Source organism: Erinaceus europaeus, chromosome 9, assembly GCF_950295315.1.
Source record: "Erinaceus europaeus chromosome 9, mEriEur2.1, whole genome shotgun sequence".
Classification (NCBI taxonomy): domain Eukaryota; kingdom Metazoa; phylum Chordata; class Mammalia; order Eulipotyphla; family Erinaceidae; genus Erinaceus; species Erinaceus europaeus.
In genome coordinates this window covers 82,388,301-82,415,105 of record NC_080170.1, presented here as the reverse complement: position 1 = coordinate 82,415,105, position 26,805 = coordinate 82,388,301, and the positions used below count along the sequence as shown (strand labels likewise).

Sequence of the window (26,805 nt, the reverse complement as noted above, 5' to 3'; positions counted from 1 at the left end):
TACATGGCACCAGGAGAAGTTCCATGAACTGTTGTGTGGTGCTATAGTGTCTCTCTTCTCCTCTCCTCTCCTCTCCTCTCCTCTCCTCTCCTCTCCTCTCCTCTCCTCTCCTCTCCTCTCCTTTCCTCTCTCCTCTCCTCTCCTCTCCTCCCCTCTCTCTCTCTCTGAAATTAAAAGGAAAAAATTCTGTCACAAGCAGTGGAATTACACATATGTGAGACACCTGTGCAAAATTAGTAAATAAAAAATTAAATTTAAAATATATTATAGAGGTTAATTTTTAAAGTACAGAAAGTACATGTATATAGCCTAATAAAAACAAGAAAAAGGGGACTGGGAATGGCTCAGTGGATAGAGCACATGGTTTACCTTGCTTGAGGCCCTGATTTTGATCCCTGGCACATTTTAAGTTTTATGGACAGCACAAAGATAGCTCTATAGGTGGTGGAGTAGAACTGTGATGTCTATCTTTTCTCTCTTTCTCTCTCACCTTTTTTTTTCTCTTTTTCAAAAGTAAAGATTAGAGAGCTAGTGAAATAGTTCACTCAGGAGCATACCTGCTCTGACATACATAGCCTTAGTTTGAGTCTGGCCCTTACCATGCTGGAGAAAGTGCTGTGATATCTTTCCCTGTCTCCCTCTATTTCTATTTATCTGAGAAGTCAGTCTAGAGCAGTGAAATCTTAGTGAAGAAAAAAAAATCAATCAATAGATAACTGGATCAGGAAGGCCACTTTGTAGAGTCAAGCAAGCACTAGGCCCTGAGTTCAACCCTGGTCCTGCATAAAATAATTTTATTTTAAGCACAAAAAGATACTCCATGTCATTATTCATCAGTGAAGCAAAAATGAAAACCACAATATATTGCTATGTTCATATACACCCAAATGACTAAAATGAAGAGAAAAAAATACAATGTTGAAAATTGGGAAGAATGAGAAACAACTAGAACTCATACATTACTAGTGCATATATGAACTGTACCGTCACTTATTTACTACAGTTGAATACACACTTAATATATGAATAATTTTGGTCCTAATTATATGACCAAAGGTGTACAGAAACATCTATTCAATAATGTTAATGCTGCCACTATTCATACTTTCCCCAAGCTAGAAGCTATCCAAATGTTCATCAATGATAGAAAGGATAATTGTGAAATAAGTAAATGTAGGAAAGCATCATACAGCAACAAAATGAACAGAATATTGAGAAAGGAAGAGAAAGGCTCAGAGACCCAACTGTTTCATTCTTCAGGAACTTGAGTCTCCCCAGACTAGGCCATGAGTGAATGAGGAAGCCTTCAAGATGACTCTAACCTTGGTCACTGTCTGAGCGTAACAGCACAAGAAACCTTGAGTGAGAACAACCTAGCTAAGCTCAGTCAAGCCCCACATTCATGAGCTAAATGACTGTTTGTGATTAAGGCTTAGAGGTGACTGCTACACAGCAAGAGGTAGTATGTATGTTGACATGCCTAGGGGAGAAACAAAATAAAATATGTAAAATGTATAAATCCACTTGAAGATGGTTATAGGAATTTACTTTAGTTTGTGAAGATGTCATATACACATACACACAACAATAAGAGATTCGTATGTGAAACTTTTAATCTTAAGGGAAACTGGGTTTTTAATTTTCTACTTCTATAAGCAGGTATTGTGTTTGTAATTTTTTTAAGTAAACATATAAGGGCTGAGGAGATAGGATAATGGTTATACTAAAGGCTTTCATGCCTGAGGCTCTGAGATACCAGGTTCAATCCCCAGCACCACCATAAGACAGAGCTGAGCAGTGCTCTGGTCTTTTTCTCTGTAACTGTCTCATTAAAATAAAATAAATGTGGGAGTCAGGTGGTAGTGCAGCCGGTTAAGCGCACATGGCACAAAGCACAGGGACTGGTGTGAGGATCCCGGTTCAAGCCCATGGCTCCCCACCTGCAGGGGAGTCGCTTCACAGGCTATGAAGCAGGTCTGCAGATGTCTATCTTTCTCTCCCTCTCTCTGTCTTCCCCTCCTCTCTCCATTTCTCTCTGTCCTAAAACAACAACGAATGACATCAACAACAACAACAATAATAACCGCAACAAGGCTACGACAAGGGAAACAAAAGGGGGGGGGGGGAATGGCCTCCATAAGCAGTGGATTCATGGTGCAGGCACTGAGCCCCAGCAATAACCCTGGAGGCAAAAAATAAAAATAAAATAAAAGTGTTTTTTAAGTGAAAACTTCTTGGATAGCTGACTTTATCTATCCTTTGAGACAGTTTAAAGAAACAATTTAGGGAAAAGGAACTGAATTTGTATTGAGTATAGGTGCCATGTCATGCCCTAGGTGCTCTACCTACATCAACGAAATCCCCACAATAGTGCTGAGAAGTGGATTTTGAAATCCCTGCTTTACAGATATAATGCAGAGGGTCCATGGAACTTAGCCAAGAGTCTGAAGAAATAGACTTCAGGGAAGTCGGGCGGTAACACAGTGGGTTAAGCACAGGTGGCGCAAAGCACAAGGACCCCGGTAAGAATCCCGTTTCGAGCCCCCAGCTCCCCACCTGCAGGGGAGTCATTTCACAAGTGATAAAGCAGGTCTGCAGGTGTTTCTCTCCCCCTCTTTGTCTTCCCCTCCTCTCTCCATTTCTCTCTGTCTTATCCAACAATGATGACATCAATAACAACAATAACTATAACAATAAAACAACAAGGGCATCAAAAGGGAAACTAAATAATAGAAAAAAAAATTTTTTAAAAGAACTAGACTTTAACTCTCCAGATAGAATCTAGACCTTTTCAAATGATATATTTTTATTAAAAAAAAAAAAAAAAACCCTCACGCTTAAGTTTCAAAGTCTACAATGGGCCTAGAACAGGAATAAATCCCTCTCTCCATTGTTGCTGGTCATTTCTATCAGGAACAACAAAATAGGCCCCTTTGTGGGCTCCCATAGGACCTTTCCCTCAACTTGGATCAACAATGGTAGAGAATGTTCCATCCTCTGAAGGGAGGCTGGACAACATATTCTATGCTACACCTGAGGAAGATGGGTCGATACTGGGGCAGCATAGAATGTTCCTACTCTTGACCACAGAATGTGAGCTCAGATCTAGAGGGATGCAGAGGTCACAGAGGCTCCTAAGCTAATTATGGGCTCCAGATCACATCAAATTGATGGAGTTTACAGTCAATAATATTTATACTCCTTTCCCATATTAGGGAGCTACTCTCTTCCCTAACCCAGCTTTCTGGTCCTTTTCCCATCCATAACATCATTTCCCCAGATAATAACTTGGATCCACCTGCATATCAGATTTTAGGCTCAGGCAAAAACCAAAACAAAATAAAAACACTATTATAGCTACAGGCCCTTTGAAATATAACTAAAATATACCTGCTAGCTATCTACAAAATGGAGGACCCCCCCCCAACACTTCATCTGCTCTATTCCAGCCCTTAGGTCCATGATTGTTCAACAATTTGTTTGGCTTTGTATGTTAACTCTCTTTTCAGCCACCAGGTTCCCAGATGCTAGCAGGATGCAACCAAACTTCCTTGGACAAACAACCCCACCAGTGTGCCTTGGAGCTCCACTTCCCCAGAGCCCTTCCCCACTAGGGAAAGAGAGAGACAGGTTGGGGATATAGATTGACCTGTCAACGCCCATGTTCAGTGGGGAAGCAATTACAGAAGCCAGACCTTCCACTTTCTGCATCCCACACTGACCTTGGGTCCATACTCCCAGAGGGTTAAAGAATAGGAAAGCTATCAGGGGAGGGGATGGGATATGGAGGTCTGGTGGTGGGAACTGTGCAAAGTTGTACCCCTCTTATCCTATGATTTTGCTAATGTTTCCTTTTTATAAATAAAATTAAAAAAAAACTTTCAAAGTCTATGGATTAATAACATGTTATTTATTTTTTTTTGGAAAAGAGTAACAGCAATAGTTTTGAGACTTACTAAGCAGTGTAATCAGGCATTACTCTTATTAAACATCAACATTCTTCTGTTAGAAATCATTGATTTGTAACATTAGTTTTAGGTGTACAACATAATGAACATCTGGGCTTTTGGATGCCTTCTCCAGGAACAAAAAAGCCGATGAAGGGGACTTTCTAAAAGTCACCCAGGGCCCATGGTGTGGCTGCTGCTGACATCTGTGTCCACTCCCACCTGGCCTGTGAGTCTTTCAGAGACAGGAGAAATGGGATGTGCACATATTGACTCTTCTGTGAAGATAAATGGTGTCAGAGAAAAGGACAATCCATTGATGCTTAAAGTTCAGGAGTAAAAGTTGGAGCCTAGACATAACTTGAGCATAGCTCTGGACAGTTCTAGAAGCTGTGAATAAAAAGGAAAAAAGGGGGGAGGGGAATTTCAGCTTTATGGTTCCTGATAGCTTGTGAAACTTCATGGGATTCTTTTCAGTTTTGTTTTTCTTTCTCTGCCAATCCCCAATATTTTAAGTGGATTCAGTGCCTGACACAGAGAGGGGGTGGGGTATTCTATAATGAATATAGAAATAGGGAATATAGAAAGGGAATCCATTCATTATAGAATATTTGACCCTGTCAGCTGTGGACTTATCTAGTCCAATCTTCTGATTTTATAGATGAGGAGACCAAGAGGTCAATTCCTATAAAAATCTATAAAATTGTGGGTGGGTGGTGACGCATGTGGTTGAGTGCACATGTTACAAATACACAAAGATATGGGTTTGAGCCCCCAGTTCCTACCTGCAGGGGGAAAGTTTGGCAAGTGGTGAATCAGGGCTGCAAGTGTCTCTCTTTCTCTTACCTACCTCCCCCATCCCTCTCAATTTCTGGTTGTCTCTATTCAATAAATAATGATAATGAAAACATTTCCCAACACTACTGGATAAGGTTTTAAAAATCTATAGAGAAGAATGGTTTTATAAGATTTCTGCCTTTGCCATGTTCAGTGGGGAAGCAATTACAGAAGCCAGACCTTCTACCTTTTGCACCCCATAATGACCCTGGGTCCATACTCCCAGAGGGTTAAAGAATAGGAAAACTATCAGGGGAGGGGATGGGATTCGGAGTTCTGGTGGTGGGATCTGTGTGGAATTATACCCCTCTTATCCTATGGTTTTGTCAGTGTTTCCTTTTTATAAATAAAAATTTTAAAAATAATTAATCCTCAATAAAAAATAAATAAAAAATTTTTTTCTACCTTTTATTTTTACAAAGAGAAAAAGTAAGTGAATGAGGCTTGTAGCACACAGTAGAAGAATTAAAAAAGAAATGCTCCTCTCACGTGTAATCCAGCAGAATGTTGGCAAGTAGAGTGGCACCACTACCCAGAAGCCCAGGACCTGAACCCCAGGCAGTATCCACCATACCATTGCTGAGAGCAAGCTTTCTGCCCCCAGGAGATTTTTCCATGGTTCTATGAGAATATGCTGCTTAACAATAGGCAGTCACTAAGGTACATCTCAGCCACATCAACAGAAAAGAGCTTGAGTGTAGTGTGATGATGAGCTCTTATCAGCTGAGCAAATATGGTGAAACAAAGCCCGTTACTTAGTTACTCAGGGGCTGAACAGCTAAGTTGTGTGTTTCAGGATATTCTGCCAGTTAACATCTTTCCTAAAAGCTAGACTGGGGAGGATAAGTGAGAAAATTATGTGTCTCTGACAGAATGGCAAAGATTCTTAACAGTTTTATATATGACATATTTTTTTAAATTCCATATACATTAAGCAAGGGATTTAACAACTTGCATACTACCTTTAGCTCAATTACTCCTTGTGATAACCAAGTAGACAGAGGCTGCCTGTTACTTATTCACGGGCATTAATACCTATTGGATTATTAGTTCATTTGTTTTGCAATGAAGAACTGTTCTTAAAAGTGGTTAAGTGGCAGAAATAAGTCAGACTGTAGCATCACAGCATTAAGAGACACATTAATAGAGATAGCCTAATACATTTTTCTCTCAGAATTTGAAGCAACCTTGCAAAAGGCTGAAGGTGTAATCCCTGGCACCACATACTAGAATTGAGAATGAAGGACATTGGAATCTGAGTTGTCACTTCCTTTCACATGAAACATCTATGTTGTCATCAGATAGTCTATTTATTATCTTTTAATAGTGTCCAGAGAATTCAATGGATGCATTCTAGTGAAGGCAGGGCTCATATGGATTCTGACTATGAGACTCTGATGAAGAGATCTAGCTGCAATTCTTTATTTGCTAGAGGAAGCAGCAGTCATTTGGAGCACAGCTGTAGGTATCACTAGACTAAAAATTATACTTAATTCAAAAAGAGCTCTACTAGATACTCTTGATTATTTATAGTCATTCTTAAGTTGATTGGTGTAAGAGACAAGGATTGGAGTCAGTGTGACCCAGTAGTGTCTTTCTCCACCATGCAGAAACCAGTCAGCATCATGTCTCTTATGTAAGTTTTATGCTGGAATGAATAGAACTCATCTGAATTTTTTTGTTTTAACTCAAGAGGCAGAAAATAGATGGTGAATTGTAATTTACTTTACAGAGGAACCACTAGTAAATTGCTACCAATTACTAAAGACTAGACTTATTCATAACAGTAGTAACCCTAGAAGGAGTTTGATGACAACAAAGTCAAAGCAAACATTCAAAAACATAATTCTTGGGAGTCCAGCAGTAGTGCAGCAGGTTAAGTACACGTGGTGTGAAGTACAAGGACCAGCAGAAGGATCCCGGTTCAAACCCCGGCTCCCCACCTGCAGAGGAGTCACTTCACAGGTGGTGAAGTAGGTCTGCAGGTATCTATCTTTCTCTCCCCCTCTCTGTCTTCCCCTCCTCTCTCCATTTCTCTCTGTTCTATCTAACAACAACAACAACATCAATAACAACAACAATAATAACTATAACAACAATTTTTTAAAAACCAAGGGCAACAAAAGGGAAAATGAATAAATAAATTAAAAAACAACATAATTCCAGAAAGAGATCTCAGATTTAAATTCTCTTCTCAGCAGACTAAACTGAGAGTCACTTGAAATTTTACCAATTTTATTGTGTTTTCAAGTTCTGAAAACTGTGGTTTGAAAGAGAATATGTGGGGTGGGGGGAGATAGCATCATGGTTATGCAAAAAGACTGCCATGCCTGAGACTCCAAGGTCCCAGGTTCAGTCCCTAACACTACCATAAGCCAAAGCTGAGCAGTGCACTGGTGGAGGAAGAAAGAAAGGAAGAAAGACAGAAAGGAGAGAGAGAGAGAATGGAAAGAAAGAAGAAAGAAGAAAGAAAGAAAAGGCATGCTTTTTCTGTTCTCTCCATTATTTAAACATTTAAAAATCTACTCTACTATCAGTGCTTTACAAAATGAGTTGTAGAGCAGGTTTCTTATTTTCAACTTCAGAAACGGCAGACATGGAAAGGTGAATTTCTCATATACTAGAATTCAGAATGAAGGACCTTGGAATCTGAGTTGTGACTTCTTTCACATGGAACATCTATGTTGTCATCAATAGTTTCTTTATAGGGGCAGAGTGCAGGAAACTTCTAGTAACAGGAACTACCATCCAGAAGGGAGGCAGATATCTCAAGTCACAAGAGAAATCCTAGTGAAACAGCAGAGTATCCTTGCTGGAAGACACTCTGATAATCTGGGACTTGTGTCATTTGTACTGCTCACTGACAAATTCCTCTGAAAAAATTCATCCTTTGCTTTCTCATGTCAGCCCAAAAGCCCTTTCAGGCTAGCTAGTCTAACACACTCAAAGGAGGAAAATGAGGATAGGTAAAAAAAAAACATATCACATTTTTCTTAGTAGTGACATAGATGCCGCAACTTCATGCTTCTAGTTTGGTTTTCTTTCTTATTTATGCTGTCAGCCTCTTAATGTTTGGGAAATACATAACCATCTAAAAATGAAAGTTCACATCTTCATTTGAGTGGTTTTCTCTATAGGCAGAGTGGAAGGTAGTGATCTTAGAGAAGTCTGTGTTGAAAAACTAAGGTGGGGTAGCCGGGAGATAGTTCCCTTACTAAAACACACACATTCTTGTTTGTGAGACCCTGGGTTCTGGTCCTGACATCTGAGAAGATAGCACAGGGAGAGTTCTATGGATAGTGGATCAGTACAATGTGAGTCTCCTTTCTGAGTGTGTCTACTTCTCCCTCTCTCCTATACCTTTCTCTCAAAAGAGAAATAGAAGAAGAAATAAAGAAAGAAAAAGAAGGAAGGAGGAAGGAAAGAAAGAAAGGAAGGAAGGAATGAAGGAAGGAAGGAAGGAAGGAAGGAAGAAAGGAAGAAGGAAAAGACTAAAACATAGTCTCTTCAGCAGTATTATCCATGCTCAAGACCTTCAGTCTGTTCCCAGGTGCCACATTAAGAAAAGCTAAAATGGGGAGTCGGGCGGTAGCACAGTGGGTTAAGTGCAGGTGGTGCAAAGCATAAGGACTGGCATAAGGATCCTGGTTTGAGCCCTCAGCTCTCCACCTGCCGGAGAGTCACTTCATAGGTGGTAAAGCAGGTCTGCAGGTGTCTATCTTTCTCTCCCCCTCTCTATTTTCCCCTCTTCTTTCCATTTCTTTCTGTCCTATCCAACAGCAACGACATCAATAACAAAAACAATAATAACTACAATAAAACAACAAGGGCAACAAAAGGGAATAAATAAATAAATATTTAAAGAAATGAAAATAGGGAGTCAGGCGGTAGCACAGCAGGTTAAGCGCAGGTGGCGCCAAATGCAAGGACTGGCGTAAGGATCCAAGTTCAAGCCCCTGGCACCCCACCTACAGGGGAGCTGCTTCCCAAGCAGTGAAGCAGGTCTGCAAGTGTCTATCTTACTCTCCCCCTCTCTGTCTTTCCCTCCTCTCTCTATTTCTCTCTGTCCTATCCAACAACAATGACATCAACAACAACAATAATAACAACAACAATAAAACAAGGGCAACAAAAGGGAATAAATAAATATTTTTTAAAAAGAAAAGAAAAGCTAAAATGGTGTCCCAAGATAGTTCAGGAGGAAGAACAGATTTAAGGCAGGTAAATAAAGGAAAAGAAGGTAATAAAGAGATAAACACAGAAACAATGAAGTAAAGAAACACAGAGGACAAATTGGAGAAATTAGCTGGGAAGAAAAAAAAAAACATTTCCTTCATAACAGCAAAATGGGGTGACCAAGGATAGAGCAGAAGGCAGAAAGAAAAAGAAGGAAAAGAACAAATAGAACTAGGAAGAGGGCAGAGAGAGAGAGCATAGATTATGCAAAAGATTTTCATGCCTCAAGCTCTAAGACCTGAGGTTCAGTCTCCAGCGCCACTGTATACCAGAGCTGAACCATGTTCTGGTAGAAAAAACAAACAATATGAAAACAGTTGTCAGAAAGAAAGAAGGAAATAAGAAAAAGGAAAGATAGGGGCCTGGTGGTAGTGCATCTGGTTGGGTGCATGTTACAATGTACAAGGACCCAGGTTCAAGCCCCCAGTCCCCACCTGCAGGGAGAAAGCTTTATGAATGGTAAGACACTGTTGCAGATGTCTCTCTGTCTTTCTCCCTCTCTATCACCCATTTCCCTCTCAATTTCTGGCTGTCTCTATCTAATAAATATATTTAAAAAATAATTTCAAAAAAATTTTTAAAAAGGAAAGATAAAGAAAACCAGGAAGAACATGAAGTCACAGAAAACTGGGTGAATTCACTGTGTTCAGGTGGGCAGACATGTTGGACAAAGAGGGAAACCACAGGATATAACTAGTATGTCTGGATGGGAGTGAATGAGTGAGAAGGTGATTATCATCAGCACAATGGGAAGGGGGTGATCAGAGTAGATACTGGATATGGAGGAAATGAATGGAGTGATTGTGGTGCTAGATATATTCTTAGAATTATCCCAGAACCAACCAAGGACACTGACACTACTGGGGTTTATAAACCCCATATCTATAAAACCAAGTAGTTAATATTTTATCATTGACCTCTCTTGCTCTTTTGCCATCTATGTAATTTTTCAGAATATACAAACACCTTCTCATTCATCTTGTGTCCCTTGTAAGATTTCCTCATTTGGGCTAGTGTCTTGGGAAGTTTGTCACAGCTTCGCAAAGAATAGTGGGTCTCCAAGCACCTCCTCTCCCCTCAACTTCCCCACCACCAAGCTAGAAATGGCTTTTACACTGGGAAAAGTGGAATTTTCCTCAAGGAAAACCAGACCTCCACCATGGTAGGGTAGAGTTCCAGAGGAGAATGTCACACCATTGTGAGAGCAGTTGGGGAGAACATGAACCGGTCAGTACAGTGTTTTCTATATACTGTCATGAACTGTGAGGATGATACTGCATATACTTCAGGTACACCCAAGTTTGTAACTCCTTTAATCTCCCACAGATGTGGTTTATGGAGGAAGTCAGGCTGCTGTACACCCATTGTACCCACATACCCAATTTCCTCTCATGGTTATTAACCTCTAGTCACAAGCTTCTTTGAATACATAGCTGTGATAGAGATACAGCTCAATCTAGGCTGAATGACTGTTTTCCAATGCTGACTGTACCAGGAAAAGTAAGTAGGGATTAGGACCATGCCATTTTACCCTCTACCTTTTAAATACACACTCCAAATGCAATTCCCTTTAGCTCTAGCTGTGGACTTAGCTGTTAGCAAAAGTGCAAATAAAAAAGGAGGTGGGGGGGAGGAGGAAGAGATGGGGAAGGAGAAGGAAACAGAGGAAGAGGAGGAGGAAGAGGAAAGAGAGAGAAAAAGCAAGTGATCAATCCACTTTCCGAAAGGCAACCATTCTAAAGAATGAGTCAAAAGCCCCCCCCCCCTTGTAATAAAGATTCCTAGGCTACACACCCAAGAACAAAATCATACAATCACCTCGTGCTTTGCATACAGCTGACATGAATTGCTCTCTGCAAGGCCAAGTTAATGCCCCTTTTTGGGAGTCCCTTGAGAAAAAGACTCCACAAAATGTGTTTTGCCCTTACAAGCTGAGTGAAGACTGGCTATTGGCAGGAGGTATAGCAGCTGCCTTCTAAGTACTTACACAGGATCCTGAGCCTGGTGGCTGTGCCCACGTGAGCTCTCCCCTCATCTCATGTACTCCCCATCACTCCTATAATCCATGACCGATTCTGATCCTGATAACTCCTCAAAATCTTCAAGCACCAGACTGGTAGAGTCTTCACCCAGGACACCGCTATCAGGCCTGGGGGTCCTTACACAGCAAGAAGGTATAGGAGGGTCAGTGGTAGATCGAGGTGGGGAGCAAGGGGTCTTTTCTTGGATAAAATTAGGCATCGCCTGAGGAGGAAGCATGGCATGCTCATGTGTTTCTTCATCTTCTTTCTCAGACTCTGGCCCCACATCTGGGTGCACAGGGCCCAAGACATGATAGAGTCTAGGGAGACGGATATCAAAGCGCAGCCCAAACTTAGCAAAGAGCTTATCATTGACAGCATAGAGCTTCTCCGAGATGTCATAGCCCAGAAGTGCTGAGAAAAGCTGGGAGATGTATCGCTCTCTGGTCAGAAGATGGTAGAGACTTTTCCGGGGCCAGGAAACATAACTACATTCGGTCTCTGCAGTCAGGGTGACCTAAGAAGGGTCAGGAGAAGAGATGAAGGTTTAAACTAGGAAATGTGTTCATACTTAGACTTAGCAATAAAAAGTCCTTAGCAATGAAGACTCCTACAGAAAAGTGTACAGTTATTTGACATGTATTTGCACTGTCATTGTAAAGAACTGTGAGAGTATCCTCTATGGCCTTGCCTGGAAGAGATCCTGTCAGTGACTTTTACTTGTGTGGGCTGATAAGAGACCCAGGGATGGATTACCTTGTCAGGAACCCTAGAAACCCTAGAAACAGGCATTCACTTCATGGTGCCTTGGTCTCCACACCCAATCTTTCAGTCTGCAGTCTCATGGTTGATATCACTAAGGACCATAGAGGATTCTGAATCTGTTATGATTTCAAGAGAGAAGGGACACTCTAGTGTCTTGAAGAAAGACCAGACCAGAGTGTTGTTAACAGGTTTGTTTTTTTTTTTTCTTTTCTTTCTTTCTGTCTTTTTTTTTTTTTTTTTTAGAATAAAGAAGGATAACACTGTGGTCAGGATACAAAAATGACATGGAAAGAATTTTAGTTAGATGTGGTTGGGGAAATGGTTGAATAAGGCATATTGCAGGACTTATATGCCTGAGGTGCCTGGTTTAATCTCTGGCACCACATATATTGGCAGAGTATATTTTATCTCTTGTTCTCCTGCTCTTCCTCTCTCATGTGAAATAAATAATTAGATCTTTAAAAATCATAATTTCAGTCTGAAAAGATTTTTTTATTGAATCAAGTGCTATACCAAATAGACAAAGCACTGCCCAAGAATTCAGGCCCATGGGAATGTTCTTTTCTTTTTTCTTTTTATTTATTTAAGAAAGGAGTGATTGTTCTTAACCACTACTAACAATCAAACAGATCAGACAACTTAAGTCAGAAAAAAAAAAAAAACCAGGAAAAGGAAATGTTAAACAAACAAGGTTGAAGGGTGTGCACTCTGCATTTATTTAGTCACCAGGAATTTCCAAGCACACACTATGTATCCATGGTAAAAAGCAGAGTTATATTTGTAGGGTAAGTAAAAAATGCCCAGCAGGCTATAGGTGATTGATTGGTTCTTGTTAAAACATTGAGTAAAAGAGCTGAGGGTAAAATAGAAACATGCACAGAATAACAAAGGAAAGACTGTGGAAACACACTTTTTTAAAAATAATCTTATAAAACTTTAAAAGTGATCCTGACACCATCTCCCCAGATAATACTTTTGGCCCACCTGCATGTTAGCTATCAGGCTCAGGCAAAAATTAGTAAAGTTTCTATGCACCCAGTAAGAAGCCATCTAAATACATCAAATGTCTACTGAAAGAGCTACAGCAATATATTAACAGCAACACAGTCATAGTAGGGGACTTCAACACCCCACTCTCTCAACTTGACAGATTATCCAGGCAGAAAATCAATAAAGACAACAGAAAGAAAAATTAAGAGATAGATAAACTAGAACTATTGGACATTTTCAGAGTCATTCATCCCAAGAAACTGGAATACACATTTTACTCAAGTCCACATGGGTCATTCTCAAGGATAGACTATATGTTAGGCCGCAAAGAGCATCAGCAAATTCAAGAGCATTGAAATCATCCCAAGCATCTTCTCAGACCACAGTGGAATTAAACTAACACTTAACAATCAACAAAAGATTAGTAAGAGTCCCAAAATGTGGAAGCTCAACATACACTTCTTAACAACTTCTGGGTCAAAGAGGAAATAAAGGAAGAAATCAAAATGTTCCGAGAGTTCAATGAAAATGAAGACACAAGCTATCAAAATATTAGGGACACAGCTAAGGCAGTACTAAGAGGGAAGTTCATAGCCATATATATAAGCACACATTAGGAAACAAGAAAAAAGCACAAATAAACAGCCTGCATCTTAAAGACCTAGAAGAAGAAGAACAAAGGAACCCTAAAGCAACCAGAAGGACAGAAATCACTAAAGTTAGGGCAGAAATAAATAACACTGAGAATAAGAAAACCATACAAAAGATCAATGAAAGTAAATGTTGGTTCTTCGAAAGAGTGAACAAAATCGACAAAACTTTAGCCAGACTCACAAAACAAAAAATGGAGAAGATCCGAATAGATCGGATCATAAATGAAAGAGGAGATATCACAGCAAACACTACAGAAATTCAGCATATCATGTGAGACTTCTATGAACAACTATATGCCACCAAGCTAGAGAACCTGGAAGAAATGGATGATTTCCTAGATACCTACGAACTTCCAAAATTAAGTAAAGAGGAACTAGATAACATGAACAGGCCCATCACAGCTAATGAAATTGAAACAGCTATCAAAAACCTTCCCAAAAATAAAAGTCCTAACCAGATGGTTTTACAAATGAATTCTACAAAACCTTCAAAGAAGAACTAATACCTCTACTTTTAAAAGTCTGCCAGAAGATTGAAGACACTGGAATACTCCCTGCCAGCTTCTATGAAGCCAACATCACTCTTATACCAAAAGCAGACAGGGACACAACCAAAAAAGAAAACTACACACCAATATCTCTGATGAACATAGATGCAAAAATATTGAACAAAATTCTAGCCAACTGGATACAGCAGTACATTAAAAAGATTGTTCATCATGACCAAGTGGGGTTTATCCCAGGCATGCAAGGTTGGTTTAATATATGTAAATCAATCAACGTCATCCACCACATCAACAAAAGCAAGACCAAAAACCACATAGTCATATCAATAGATGCAGAGAAAGCCTCTGACAAAATACAACATCCCTTTATGATCAAAACATTACAAAAAAATGGGAATAGATGGAAAATTCCTGAAGATAGTGGAGTCTATATATAGAAAACCTTCAGCCAACATCATACTCAATGGTAAAAAACTGGAAGCATTTCCCCTCAGATCAGTTACTAGACAGGGCTGCCCACTATCACCATTATTATTCAACATAGTGTTGGAAGTTCTTGCCATAGCAATCAGGCAGGAGCAAGAAATTAAAGGGATACAGATTAGAAAAGAAGATGTCAAACTCTCCCTATTTGCAGATGACATGATAGTATACATATAAAAACCTAAGGAATCCAGCAAGAAGCTTTTGGATATCATCAGGCAATACAGTAAGGTGTCAAGCTACAAAATTAACATTCAAAAGTCAGTGGCATTCCTCTATGCAAACACTAAGTTAGAAGAAATTGAAATCTAGAAATCAATTCCTTTTACTATAGCAACAAAATAATAAAATATCTAGGAGTAAATCTAACCAAAGAAGTGAAAGATTTGTATACTGAAAATTAAGAATCACTACTCAAGGAAGTTGAAAAAGACACAAAGAAGTGGAAAGATATTCCATGTTCATGGGTTGGAAGAATTAACATCATCAAAATGAATATACCACCCAGAGCCATCTACAGATTTAATGCTATCCCCATGAAGATCCCAACCACATTTTTCAGGAGAATAGAACAAATGCTACAAATGTTTATCTAGAACCAGAAAAGACCTAGAATTGCCAAAACAATCTTGAGAAAAAGGAACAGAACTGGAGGCATCACACTCCCAGATCTCAAATTGTATTATAGGGCTATTGAAATCAAAATTGCTTGGTACTGGAACATGAATAGACACACTGACCAGTGGAATAGAACTGAGAGCCCAGAAGTAAGCCCCCACTCCTATGGACATCTAATCTTTGACAAAGGTGCCCAGACTATTCAATGGCGAAAGCTGAGTCTCTTTAACAAATGGTGTTGGAAACAATGGGTTGAAACATGCAGAAGAATGAAAATGAACCACTGTATTTCACCAAATACAAAAGTAAATTCCAAGTGGATCAAGGACTTGGATGTTAGAGCACAAACTATCAGATACTTAGAGGAAAATATTGGCAGAACTCTTTTCTGCATAAATGTTAAAGGCATCTTCAATGAAATGAATCCAATTACAAAGAAGACTAAGACAAGCATAAACCGATGAGACTACATCAAATTAAAAAGCTTCTGCACAGCTAAAGAAACTACTACCCAAACCTAGAGACCCCTCACAGAATGGGAGAAGATCTTTACATGCCATACATCAGACAAGAGGCTAATAACCAGAATATATAAATAACTTGCAAATCTCAACAACAAGAAAACAAATAACCCTATCCAAAAATGGGGGGAAGGACATGGACAGAATATTCACCACAGAAGAGATTCAAAAGGCCAAGAAACACATGAAAAAATGCTCCAAGTCTTTGATTCTCAGAGACATGCAAATAAAAACAATGAGATACCACTTCACTTCTGTGAGAATGTCATACATCAGAAAAGGTAACAGCAGCAAATCCTGGAGAGGGTGTAGGGTTAAGGGAACCCTCCTGCACTGCTGGTGGGAATGTAAATTGGTCCAACCTCTGTGGTGAACAGTCTAGATAACTCTCAGAAGGCTAGAAATGGATCTATTCTATGATCCTGCAATTCCTCTCCTGGGGATATATCCTAAGGAACCCAGCACACCCATCCAAAAAGATCTGTGTACACATATGTTCTTGGCAGCACAATTTGTAATAGCCAAAATCTGGAAGCAACCCAGGTGTCCAACAACAGATGAGTGGCTGAGCAAGTTGTGGTCTATATACACAATAGAATACTACTCAGCTATAAAAAAATGGTGACTTCACCATTTTCAGCCAATCTTGGATGGACCTTGAAAAATTCATGTTGAGTGAAATAAGTCGGAAACAGAAGGATGAATATGGGATGATCTCACTCTCAGGCAGAAGTTGAAAAACAAGATCAGAAAAGAAAACACAAGCAGAACCTGAACTGGAATTGGCGTATTGTACCAAAGTAAAAGACTCTGGGGTGGGTGGGTGGGGAGAATACAGATCCAAGAAGGATGACAGAGGACCTAGTGGGGATTGTATTGTTATATGGAAAACTAGGAAATGTTATGCATGTACAAACTATTGTATTTACTGTTGAATGTAAAACATTAATTCCCCAATAAAGAAATTTAAAAAAAAATTAGTAAAGTCATGGGCCCCTTGGAATACACCTAAAATAGACCTACTAACTTTTTCCAAAATGGAGACTCCAAGCTTCAGCTGCTATAGTCTTGTCTTTAGGTTCCAGATTATTAAACAATTTTTTCTTCTTTGTATCTTAATGCTTTTTCAGACAGCAAGTTGCAGATGCTACCATTACACCAACCTGACTCCCCGGGGAAGACAACACCACCAATGTACCCTGGAACCCCATCTCTCCGGAGCTCTGCCCCACTAGGGAAAGATAGAAACAGGCTAGGGTTATGGATTGACCTGCCAATGCCCATGTTTGCCGGACAAGCTTCACTGATGGGAGACAGATGACCCGGGACTCATGGTTGAGCTGTACGCAGTATCTTTTTATTCATGCAGAACACAGCACAATCTAAGCCAAGCTAAGCTAAACTAAACTAAACTAATAACTCACAATTCTGTCCTATATACTTGCCAAGTAGGGTGTAAACAGGATGTGATGTAGAGAGGATGGAGAGAAAAGTGACTGGTGAAAAGCAGGGTGTGGGAGTTGGGCTGTAGAGCAGAGGGTTAAGTGCAGGTGGCACAAAGCACAAGGACCGACATAAGGATCCTGGTTCGAGCCCCGGCTCCCCACCTGCAGGGGAGTTGCTTCACAGGCGGTGAAGCAGGTCTGCAGGTGTCTATCTTTCTCTCCTTCCTCCTCTCTGTCTTCCCCTCCTCTCTCTATTTTTCTCTGTCCTATCCAACAACAACAATAATAACTACAACAATAAGGGCAACAAAGGGAATAAATAAATAAATAAATAAATAAATAAATAAATAATATAAATAAATAAAATAAATATTTTTAAAAAAATTTTTTTAAAAAGTAGGGTGTGACAAGGAGACAGGGCGGAGCAGGTGAGAATTCTACCACTGAACCACCAATGCCCTGGAGGGAGGGTGGTGCCTAGTTAATAATGGTTATGTAAATAGAATACAGTGTTAAGCAGGGGGGATTAAACCAAATGAAACAGAAGGGGTTTTTAGAAGCAGAATTAGAAGCATACCAACACATGTTCATCGGAGAAGTAATTACAGAAGCTGGAGCTCACACATTCTGCACCTCTTAATGACCCTGGGTCCATACTCCTAGAGGGATAAAGAATAGGACAGCTTCCAGTGGAGGGGATGGGATATGGAACTCTGGTGGTGGGAAGTGTGTAGAGTTGTACCCCTCTTATCCTATGGTTTTGTCAATATTTTCTATTTTTATTTTATAAATAAACTAAACTATTTTTTTAAATCAATGTCAAGATAAAAAAAATCATTAAAAGTGAGAAGGCTGGCAGAGTTCATCAAGTAGGTTTGTGGATGGAGGTCTTGGAAATGGTGATGATGATGAGTACTCGGTATTATATTAGGATCTTTACTTGGATTATCTAATCAAAAGTCAGGGTGATTTTTTCAAGCATTCTTGGGATTTATATAATCATTTGAATTCTTGTATTGCTACTAGATCTCCCTCTGCCTCCTCTGTCCCCTCTCTCTCCTTAGCACCACTCTCCCATCTTTTTCATTTACTACTTCCACTTTGTTTTCCTACTGTACTAACTAGAACTCAAGTCAGAGCCCTTAATTACTTCATCAAGGGCAGAAGCTGGTCTCAAGTTCCTTGTTTACTCTTTTACCATGACACCAGATAAGCTACTTTCTCCAAGCTTGTTGCCTCATGGGAAAAAATCTCAGGAAACAGCAGTCCTAATTCATTCACTACTAGCCGTTCATAACTGGTTGTCACAATATGCCAGAGACTGTACTTTTTTTTAAATTTTTATTTATAAAATGGAAACACTGACAAGATGTTATTCTGTGCATGTTTCCATTTTACCCTCAGCTCTTTTACTCAATGTTTTAACAAGAACCAATCAATCACCTATACAATTCCATAAAATTTCCACCAGAACTCTGTATCCCCTCCCCTCCCTTGAAAGATTTCCTATTCTTTATCCCTCTGGGAGTATGGACCCAGGGTCATTATGGGGTACAGAAGGTGGAAGGTCTGGCTTCTGTAACTGCTTTTTCACTGAACATGGGCGTTGACAGGTCAATCCATACTCCCAGCCTGCCTCTCTCTTTGCCTTGTGGGGCAGGGCTCTGGGGAAGTGGGACTCCAGGACACATTGGTGAGGTCTTCTGCCTAGGGAAGTCAGTTTGGCATCATGGTAGCATCTGTAACCTGGTGGCTGAAAAAGAGTTGAGATATAAAACAGAAAAAATTGTTGACTAATCATGAACCTAAAGGCAAGAATATTGCAGATGAAGATTTGGGGTCTCCATTTTGGAAAAAGCTAATGGGTCTGCTTTAGGTATGTATATTCCAAGGGGCCCATGACTACTAGTTTTGCCTGAGCCTGACATTTAATATGCAGGTGGACCCAAGGTATTGTCTGGGGAGATGGTGTCATAGTTGTAAAAAGGACTGGAAAGCTGGATCAAGGAAGAAAGTAGCTCCCAAATATGGGAAAAGTATATAAATATTGTTAACTGTAAACCCATCAATTTGATCTGGGGTCCATAGTCAGCACAGAACCTCTGCATTCCTGTAGGTGTAAGCTCATATTCTGTGGTCACAGCTAGGAACACTCCAGGCTGCACTAATTTTAGGACTCATTGCCTGTACTTTGATACACTTACAATTCTTGATACACTTAAAATTCTCGGACAAAAAATCAGAGTACCGAACTCAAAGCAGTGTGTGTGTGGGTGTGTAAAAGAGTAAATCTGGACATAAACTAGGCAAGAAATAAGAAATTAGAGTACGGAACTCGAAGCAGGGTGTGTGTGTGTGTGTGTGTGTGTGTGTGTGTGTGTGTGTGTGTGTGTGTAAGCGTAAATCTGGACATAAACTAAGCTTGTCTTTAAAAATAAAAAGACCAAGCGTATTCTTATAAACATGGTGACATTTCTTCTACTTTAAAATAAATCAGCATTTATGCCTGAGGCTCCCAGTTCCCAGATTCAATGCCTGGCACTACCATAAACCAGAGTTGAGCAGAGATTTGGTAAAAAATAAATAAATAAATAAATAAATAAATTTTAAAAATATAATAAAGTAAGCACATAAATAAATGAAATTAGATTTTTAGGGTGCTGGGTGGTGGCTCAACCAGTTGAATGTCCACATTACCATATGCAAGGATCTGGGTTCAAGGCCCCACTTCTCATCTGCAAGGATATGCTTCATGAGCTGTGTAGCAGATCTCTGGGTGTCTCCCTCCCCACCTCTCTATTTCCACCTCCCCACTCAACTTCTCTGTCCTATCAAGTTCAATAGAAGAATAATAAATAAACAAAAAAGAAAAAACGGCCACTGGTAGCAGTAGATCCTGCTGGTATGGAGCCCTGGCCAAAAGCCTAGTAACAATTAAAAAAAAAAAAAAAGTAAAACTGAAAAAGAAAAAAAGAAATTGAGTTTATATTGGTGAACTTAATGTAGTGTATACACAGGTTGAGTGATAATGCCTCAAGCTTACATAATGTTATAATGCTATGTCTCTTCAGTTAAAAAACAAACTACTAGCTATCTCCAAAATGGAGACCCCAAATCTTCATCTGCAATATTCCAGACTTTAGGTTCATGATTAGCCAACAATTTGTTCTGCTTTATATGTTAACTCTTTTTTCAGCCACCAGGTTCCAGATGCTACCATGATGTACAGACTTCCCTGGACAGACGACCCCACCAATGTGTCCTGGAGCCCTGCTTCCCCAGAGCCCTGCTCTACTAGGGAAAGAGAGAGACAGGCTGGGAGTATGGATCAACCTGTCAACACCTATGTTCAGCAAGGAAGCAATTACAGAAGGCAGACCTTCCACCTTCTGCATCCCATGATGACCCTGGGTCCATAATCCCAGAGGGTTAAAGAATAGGAAAGCTATCAGGGGAGGGGAGGGGAGGGGAGGGGATACAGAGTTTTCTGGTAGTGGGAGTTTTGTGGAGTTGTGCCCCCCCTCTTATGCTATGTTTTTTGTCAGTGTTTCCATTTTATAAATAAAAACAAAAAATAAAATGAAAAACTAATAAAGTAAAACATGAAAATCCTTTTCCTTTACCTCTCTTGCATAGCAGCTACAGCTCCATAGTTTGTGTTCCTTTTGAAAACTATGGAAAAACATATCTATATTTTCTATCTCTATTTCCTCTCCTTTCTCTTTTTTAATTTTTTAAAAATTTCTTTATTGGGGAATTAGTGTTTTATATTTGACAGTAAATACAATAGTTTGTACATGCATAACATTTCCCAGTTTTCCATATAACAATACAACCCCGACTAGGTCCTCTGTCATCCTTTTTGGACCTGTATTCTCCCCCCACACACCCCATCCTCTCTTTCTTAAACCAACAGGTTTTCTTCTACTAGTGCACAAACACTTTTCATGGCAAGATCCCTAATGAACTCTAAGATGCTGAGTTCAGCAGCTAGTTTTCAAGAACTTTAACTTTGTTGATTGCTGCTTCCTCGATGATACATTTTCTTTACTCAAGTTGCAGGATACCAAAGTTACATCAGCACAATTTCCTGATAGCTCTTTTTCAGTTTCCTTTGCTGTGCCTTTTTTTTTTTTTCTCTCCACCTTGTAAGTACTTGCTTATGCCCAGGGTTAGTTCTTGAGTGTCTTCTCTGTCTAAACTTCCTCATTTGGTAATCTCATGCAAGCCAAAGGTTTTAAATGTCATTTGTGTGCTAACAACACTTAAATTTATGCCTCAGACCCAGAGTTCATTCCTTAATTCTAGAGTCAGATGTTTAACCTGTCAACACCTATGTTCAGCAGGGAAGCAATTACAGAAGCCAGACCTTCCACCTTCTGCATCCCATAATGACCCTGGGTCCATAATCTCAGAGGGTTAAAGAATAGGAAAGCTATCAGGGGAGGGGAGGGGATACATGTGTCTGAAGATTGTGCAAAACTTAACTTTCTTTCCTCCTCCCAATACAGCTTTGCTTGCAGTTTCCTTGCCTCATTTTGTTGGCTTGTTTGTTTGTTTTGTTTATTTTTGTCACTAAGGTTATCGTTGGGGCTCAGTGTCTGCACAAGTCCACTACTCCTGGTGGGCATTTTCCCCTCTGCTTTTCTTCTCTTTCATTTCTTTTTCTTTCCTTTTCCTTTCTTTATTCTTTTCTCTTCTCTCTTTCTTTCCTTCTTCCTCCTATTCTTTCTTTCATTTGATAGGACAGAGAGAAATACAAAAGGGAGGGGGAGACTCAGAGGGAGAGAGAAAGAAACCCGTGATGCTATAGCATAAAATTATAAATAATCAAAAATACAACTATAACTCCTTTAAACTACTCATTTTTAAAATTACCAATTGCTACCTTCTAACATGGCACATACTTTATTAATTTATTGTATCTATGACTTTTTAAAAATATTTATTTGTTCCCTTTTGTTGCCCTTGTCTTGCTGTTGTTATTGTTATTGTTGTTGTTGAATAGGACAGAGAGAAATGGAGAGAGGAGGGGAAGGCAAGGGGAAGAGAAAGATAGACACCTGCAGACCTGCTTCACTACCTTTGACGTGACTCCCCTGCAGGTGGGGAGCCAGGGGCTCGAACCAGGATCCTCACACCGGTTCTTGTGCTTTGTACCATCTGCTCTTAACCAGCTGCACTATTGCCTGACTCCCCGTATCTATGATTTTTTTTGTTTGTTTGTTTTCCCTACTGGAATGCAAATTGCATGAAAGCAGGAGACAACACATTCCAAGCATCTTTAGCAGTGTTTGGTATATAAAAAGTACTCAATAAATATTACTGAAGTGAATGAAAGAACCACTTGCATATTGCAAAATGACCTCATGTCACTTTCTCTACAAAATCTTTCCATAAAGGTCTTCAGGCAACCGGCTTATTGGTAGAGTCCCATGTATATATATGCACATGTTTGTAGTAAAGTCTTGGCAATATTTTTCTTATTTATCACATCAGAGGCTAGTAAAATGGATTAGATGATAAGGCATATATAAAGAGACTTTGAATTCAGTAAATTGGGAGGTAGACTAAACAACTACAGATTATTTCTGTGATTATATCTTGATGGCTAAAGAGATAGTTATGGGGGCTGGGTGGTGGTGTACCTGGTTGAATTCATGTTATAATGCACAAGGCCCCAGGTTCAAGCCCCCAGTCCCTACCTGCAGGGAGAAAGCTTTGCAAGTGGTAAAGCAGGGCTCTATCTTTCCACTTCTGTCTCTATCAAATAAAGATAATAAAAGATATTTTTTAAAGAGAGAGTTATGGTGCTGAACAGTCAATAAATTATTATTTAATTCAACTGTTGGGAAACAGGATAGAATATGAATTAATTTATGTTGAACAAAGAATTATGATTCAGGCAATCAACAAAGGTAATGTAATTGCAAAAGACAAGGACAGGATGAACCAAACTCAGGACAACAGTTGACATTTGCAAAGAGGAAATGAGAATTTACACAGCCAATGACAAATGTGTGGATCTCATTACTCTAAAGGAAGGTGCATTCTAAAAATATAAATAGGGGGATTTTATTGGTGCCTACATTCCAGGCTGAGAGGCCATCTGGGGTTACAGCCCTTCCTTTGGAGCATAATTTAGGGGAGGACTCAAGCTTCTCCACCACCTGTTCCTCGGTGTCAGTATCAGAAACAGAGCCTGGTCTGGCAGCCTTAAGACCTGAGTCAGCCTTCCTGGAGGTTTTGGAAGTCCTGGGACAGTTCTCCAATGAAACAGCTGGGCTATTTGGAAAAAGTGTGTGTGTGTGTGTGTGTGTGTGTGTGTGTGTGTTCAGGAGAGAATTGGGGAGCTGAGGGGGTCTGCAATTGATTAACCTGGCAACAGCATCAGGATTGTCTCTCGGGTTCTGCCCTGACAAAGCTAAGAGTCAGGGTGGGCGGAAGCAGGCCCAGCCAGGTCGCACAGCCAAGGCTGTGTCTATTCTGGGGTTGGCACATATGCTAGCCTGAGGGACTCCCTGGTAAAAGTAGTAGGAGACACATGGAACCCAGCACTGGCAAACTGACTGGACAGTGGCATTCCTATGAGAGAGAGAGAGAGAGTAAATTCCACTCTTATGTTAACTAGTTTCTAAAAAGAACAGAAACAGGACAGCCAGGTGACCTGGCTTTGCAATTTTCTAGATGAAGAACTTGAGCAAATTATTTTATGTTTTTGATCTTTAGTTTCCTCATTCAATAGGGGTAGTAATAATACTCGATCAGAAGGTGGTTGTGAGTATCAAGAAGACACTTTAATATATAATTCCACATTCTAGCCTATCAATGAAGACTAAAAAAAAAAAAAAGGAAAAAGGAGTGAAAACCTGAAAGACTGACAAAAAGTATAGGGACCATGCAGCTGGGCCCCCACCTCAGAGCATGTCTGTGAATGCCCCCTGCAGTCCTGTGTGACATCAGTGGTATACTGCCAAGTTGGTTCAGCATACCTTTCTCTAACAACTACTGTATTGTATTCAAGGCACTGTTCTATGGAGCTTGGAGACAAAGAAAAGAAGAAGCCCAGATTTCTTTATCAAAGGACTAACTCACTGTGCACAAGAAAGAAAGAAGACCAGCTCATTAGAACAGAGAACTACATGTGCACCAGTCAACATAAGTGAAAGAAAGAGAACAGGCAGGCAGACAGGATCAATAAGCCATGGAGGAAGAGCGGGGCAGGGTCAATTCAGGCAGGCACATCTTGATGGGGGAATTGTATTTCAGACAGAAGGTACAGAGAGGCCTTCTGCATGGCTGGTCTGAGCATATAAGGGAGGGGGAGGCTGGAGGTGAGACTGGACATCTTTGGTTATTCTGAAGAGCATAGTTTTGTTGTTTCATTTTAAGATTTGTTTATTAACACAAGAAAGAAGGATGGAGAGAGAGAAGCAGAGCATCACTTTGGCATATGCAATGTTGGTTATCAAACTGGTTATCAGGATCTCATTCTTTTTTTTTTTTCTTTTCTCTTAATGAGAGAGGAAGAGAGACAGCAGAGTGAGAGAACCAGAGCATCACTCTAGCACATAAAATGCCAGGGATTGAACTCAATACCTCATGCTGAGAGACTAATACTTTATTCACTACACCATCTCTTAAGCCACCACGTTTTTTTAAAAAATATTTTGTTTATTTAGTTTGAATGGGAGATGGAGAGAGAGACAGGAGGGAGCTACAGAGACAAAGACAAAGATACAGAGAGACCTGAGCACTGTTCAGCTTTGGCTGATGGTGGTGCTGGGGATTGAACCTGGGACTTCAAAGCCTCAGGCATAATCATTATGCTTTCTCCCCAACCATAGCATGGGCTTATCTTGTGGTCACCTGGTCTTGTAGAAGAGCTTTAAGCATAGGAGTGGCATGGGCCACCAATGACAGACTCCTACGTATCTCATTTCTTGCCTGCCAGAAACCTATGTACTCTTTAAGGAAGGAAAGTGCTTCCACCCCTGGCATCATATTAACAGTGGTTCAAAAGGCAGATGTGAGAGGGGAAAAGAAAAGGAGGAAGTAGAAGAGATGTTACTGGGTTATAGTTGTAGAACTCCTTATTACCTGGAAGATTCCCTCTTCAGAGGGCTGCAGTGATTCCCATTCTGGAGAGTCCATAAATTGGTAAGGAAAAATATAGTGCAGAAACTGCCCATCTTGGCTCACACGAACCCTGGCAAAAGGAGAGGGGGGAAAAAACATGGGAAGTAGCTACTCAAATACTATTCAAAGTATGCATTACATATTGAAAAATGAAAACTGATTAAGATTCAACTTGGGCCTTTACCTTTCCTACCTCCACTCCCACTTCCCTACTCCTCCCCCTTGAAAACTCTTAAGTTTCAGCTTCAACCTCTCTTGTAAAGTCCAGGAAAGGTGGTGTCTCTATCAAACAAAGGAGGTTTTTAACTAGATCACTCAGGCACACCCTGTTCCCTTGGAAGGAGGTTTTGTTCTCCACATCCCCCACGCCCCTTGGAGCTTTATGAGCTAAACAAATAGGCATGGAGCACCTCTTGTGTTCCTGAGCACCTGGGAATAAAGAGGTGGTCAGGACCTTATCCTTGCTTTTTAAAAAATGTTTTAAATTTATTTATTTTCCCTTTTGTTGCCCTTGGTTTGTTTTGTTGTTGTAGTTATTATTATTGTTATTATTGATGTCATCATTGTTAGATAGGACAGAGAGAAATGGAGAGAGGAGGGGAAGACAGAGAGGGGGAGAGAAAGATAGACACTTGCAGACTTGCTTCACCGCTTGTGAAGTGACTCCTCTTGCAGCAGGTGGGGAGCCGGGGGCTGAAACCGGGATCCTTATGCCCGTCCTTGCGCTTCATGCCACCTGCGCTTAACTGCTGCACTACCACCCGACTCTCCTTATCCTTGCTTTTTAAGAATTCCACAATTTAGTGGAAATCATAAGGGCATCAATAACTGCTTATAAGACCAGTATGAGCTATTGTGGAACCAGAGGATAGAAGCGAGAGGATAGTTCTCTTCCAGTGGCAGATTTCTCAAAGAGAATATTTGAGTTGAATTTTGAAGCATGAAGAAGTGGCAGAGATGAATACTGATGTGGATAAGGATCTGGGAAATCCAGTGTGGTCATTTCCCTCCACCCAATGTTTGCATTTTCCTTTTCTCCATAGGATTAGAGTTTTAGTTGCTCTCATGACTGACCAGCTAGGCTCCCTTTTTTTTTTTTTAAATGTTTTTCTCTTTCCTTTTCCTTCCTTCCTTTCCTTCCTCCCTCCCCCCCTTCCTTCCTTCCTTCCTTCCTTCCTTCCTTCCTTCCTTCCTTCATTCATTCTTTCCTTTAGCGTGATGCTATAAACTGTGGCTTCTGGTGGTGCTGGGTATTGAACCTAGAACTTTTAATGCCTCAGGTATGGAAGTCCTTCTGCAAAACCACTATTCTATCTCTCGGATCTCCCTGTCTTTCTTTCAACTAGGCATAGCCATGTGATTACATTCTGACTAATAGGCTATATAGATTTTTTTTTTTTGCTATATAGATTTTAGTATTGCTCCTAACAAATGGCCAATATATATTTGAGTGTGTATGTAAATTACCAAAGGCCACCAGCAAATAGCAAGATATTGCCTATTAAATGATATCCGAAAGAGGGAAGGCAGATCTAAGTCAATGATGTGGCATCAGCCCAATGTCTGTGACAGTTTGTGATCCTTGGTCCTGCAAGAATAGGTAATCTGTATAAACATCCAGGTAGAGTTTTCCTGAGTAAGGAA

General features: G+C 40.1%; 1 protein-coding gene across 4 annotated transcripts in view; it reads right to left on the bottom strand.

The window, feature by feature from the left end:
- Positions 1-26,805, bottom strand: part of POPDC2 (popeye domain containing 2) — a 45,307-nt gene that overhangs the window by 13,206 nt on the left and 5,296 nt on the right. For 2 of the 4 annotated variants that reach the window (XM_060198309.1, XM_060198310.1), the window contains exons 2-3: positions 25,123-25,231; positions 11,008-11,558 (exon numbers count right to left, since the gene is read on the bottom strand). In XM_060198309.1, the coding sequence (XP_060054292.1) occupies positions 11,052-11,558; positions 25,123-25,231 (616 nt within the window). In that variant the 3' untranslated portion in view covers positions 11,008-11,051. Of the gene's footprint in view, positions 1-3,891; positions 4,338-11,007; positions 11,559-25,122; positions 25,232-26,805 lie in introns of those variants that run through there. The other 2 variants (XM_007532104.3, XM_060198311.1) reach the window with 2 other exon arrangements.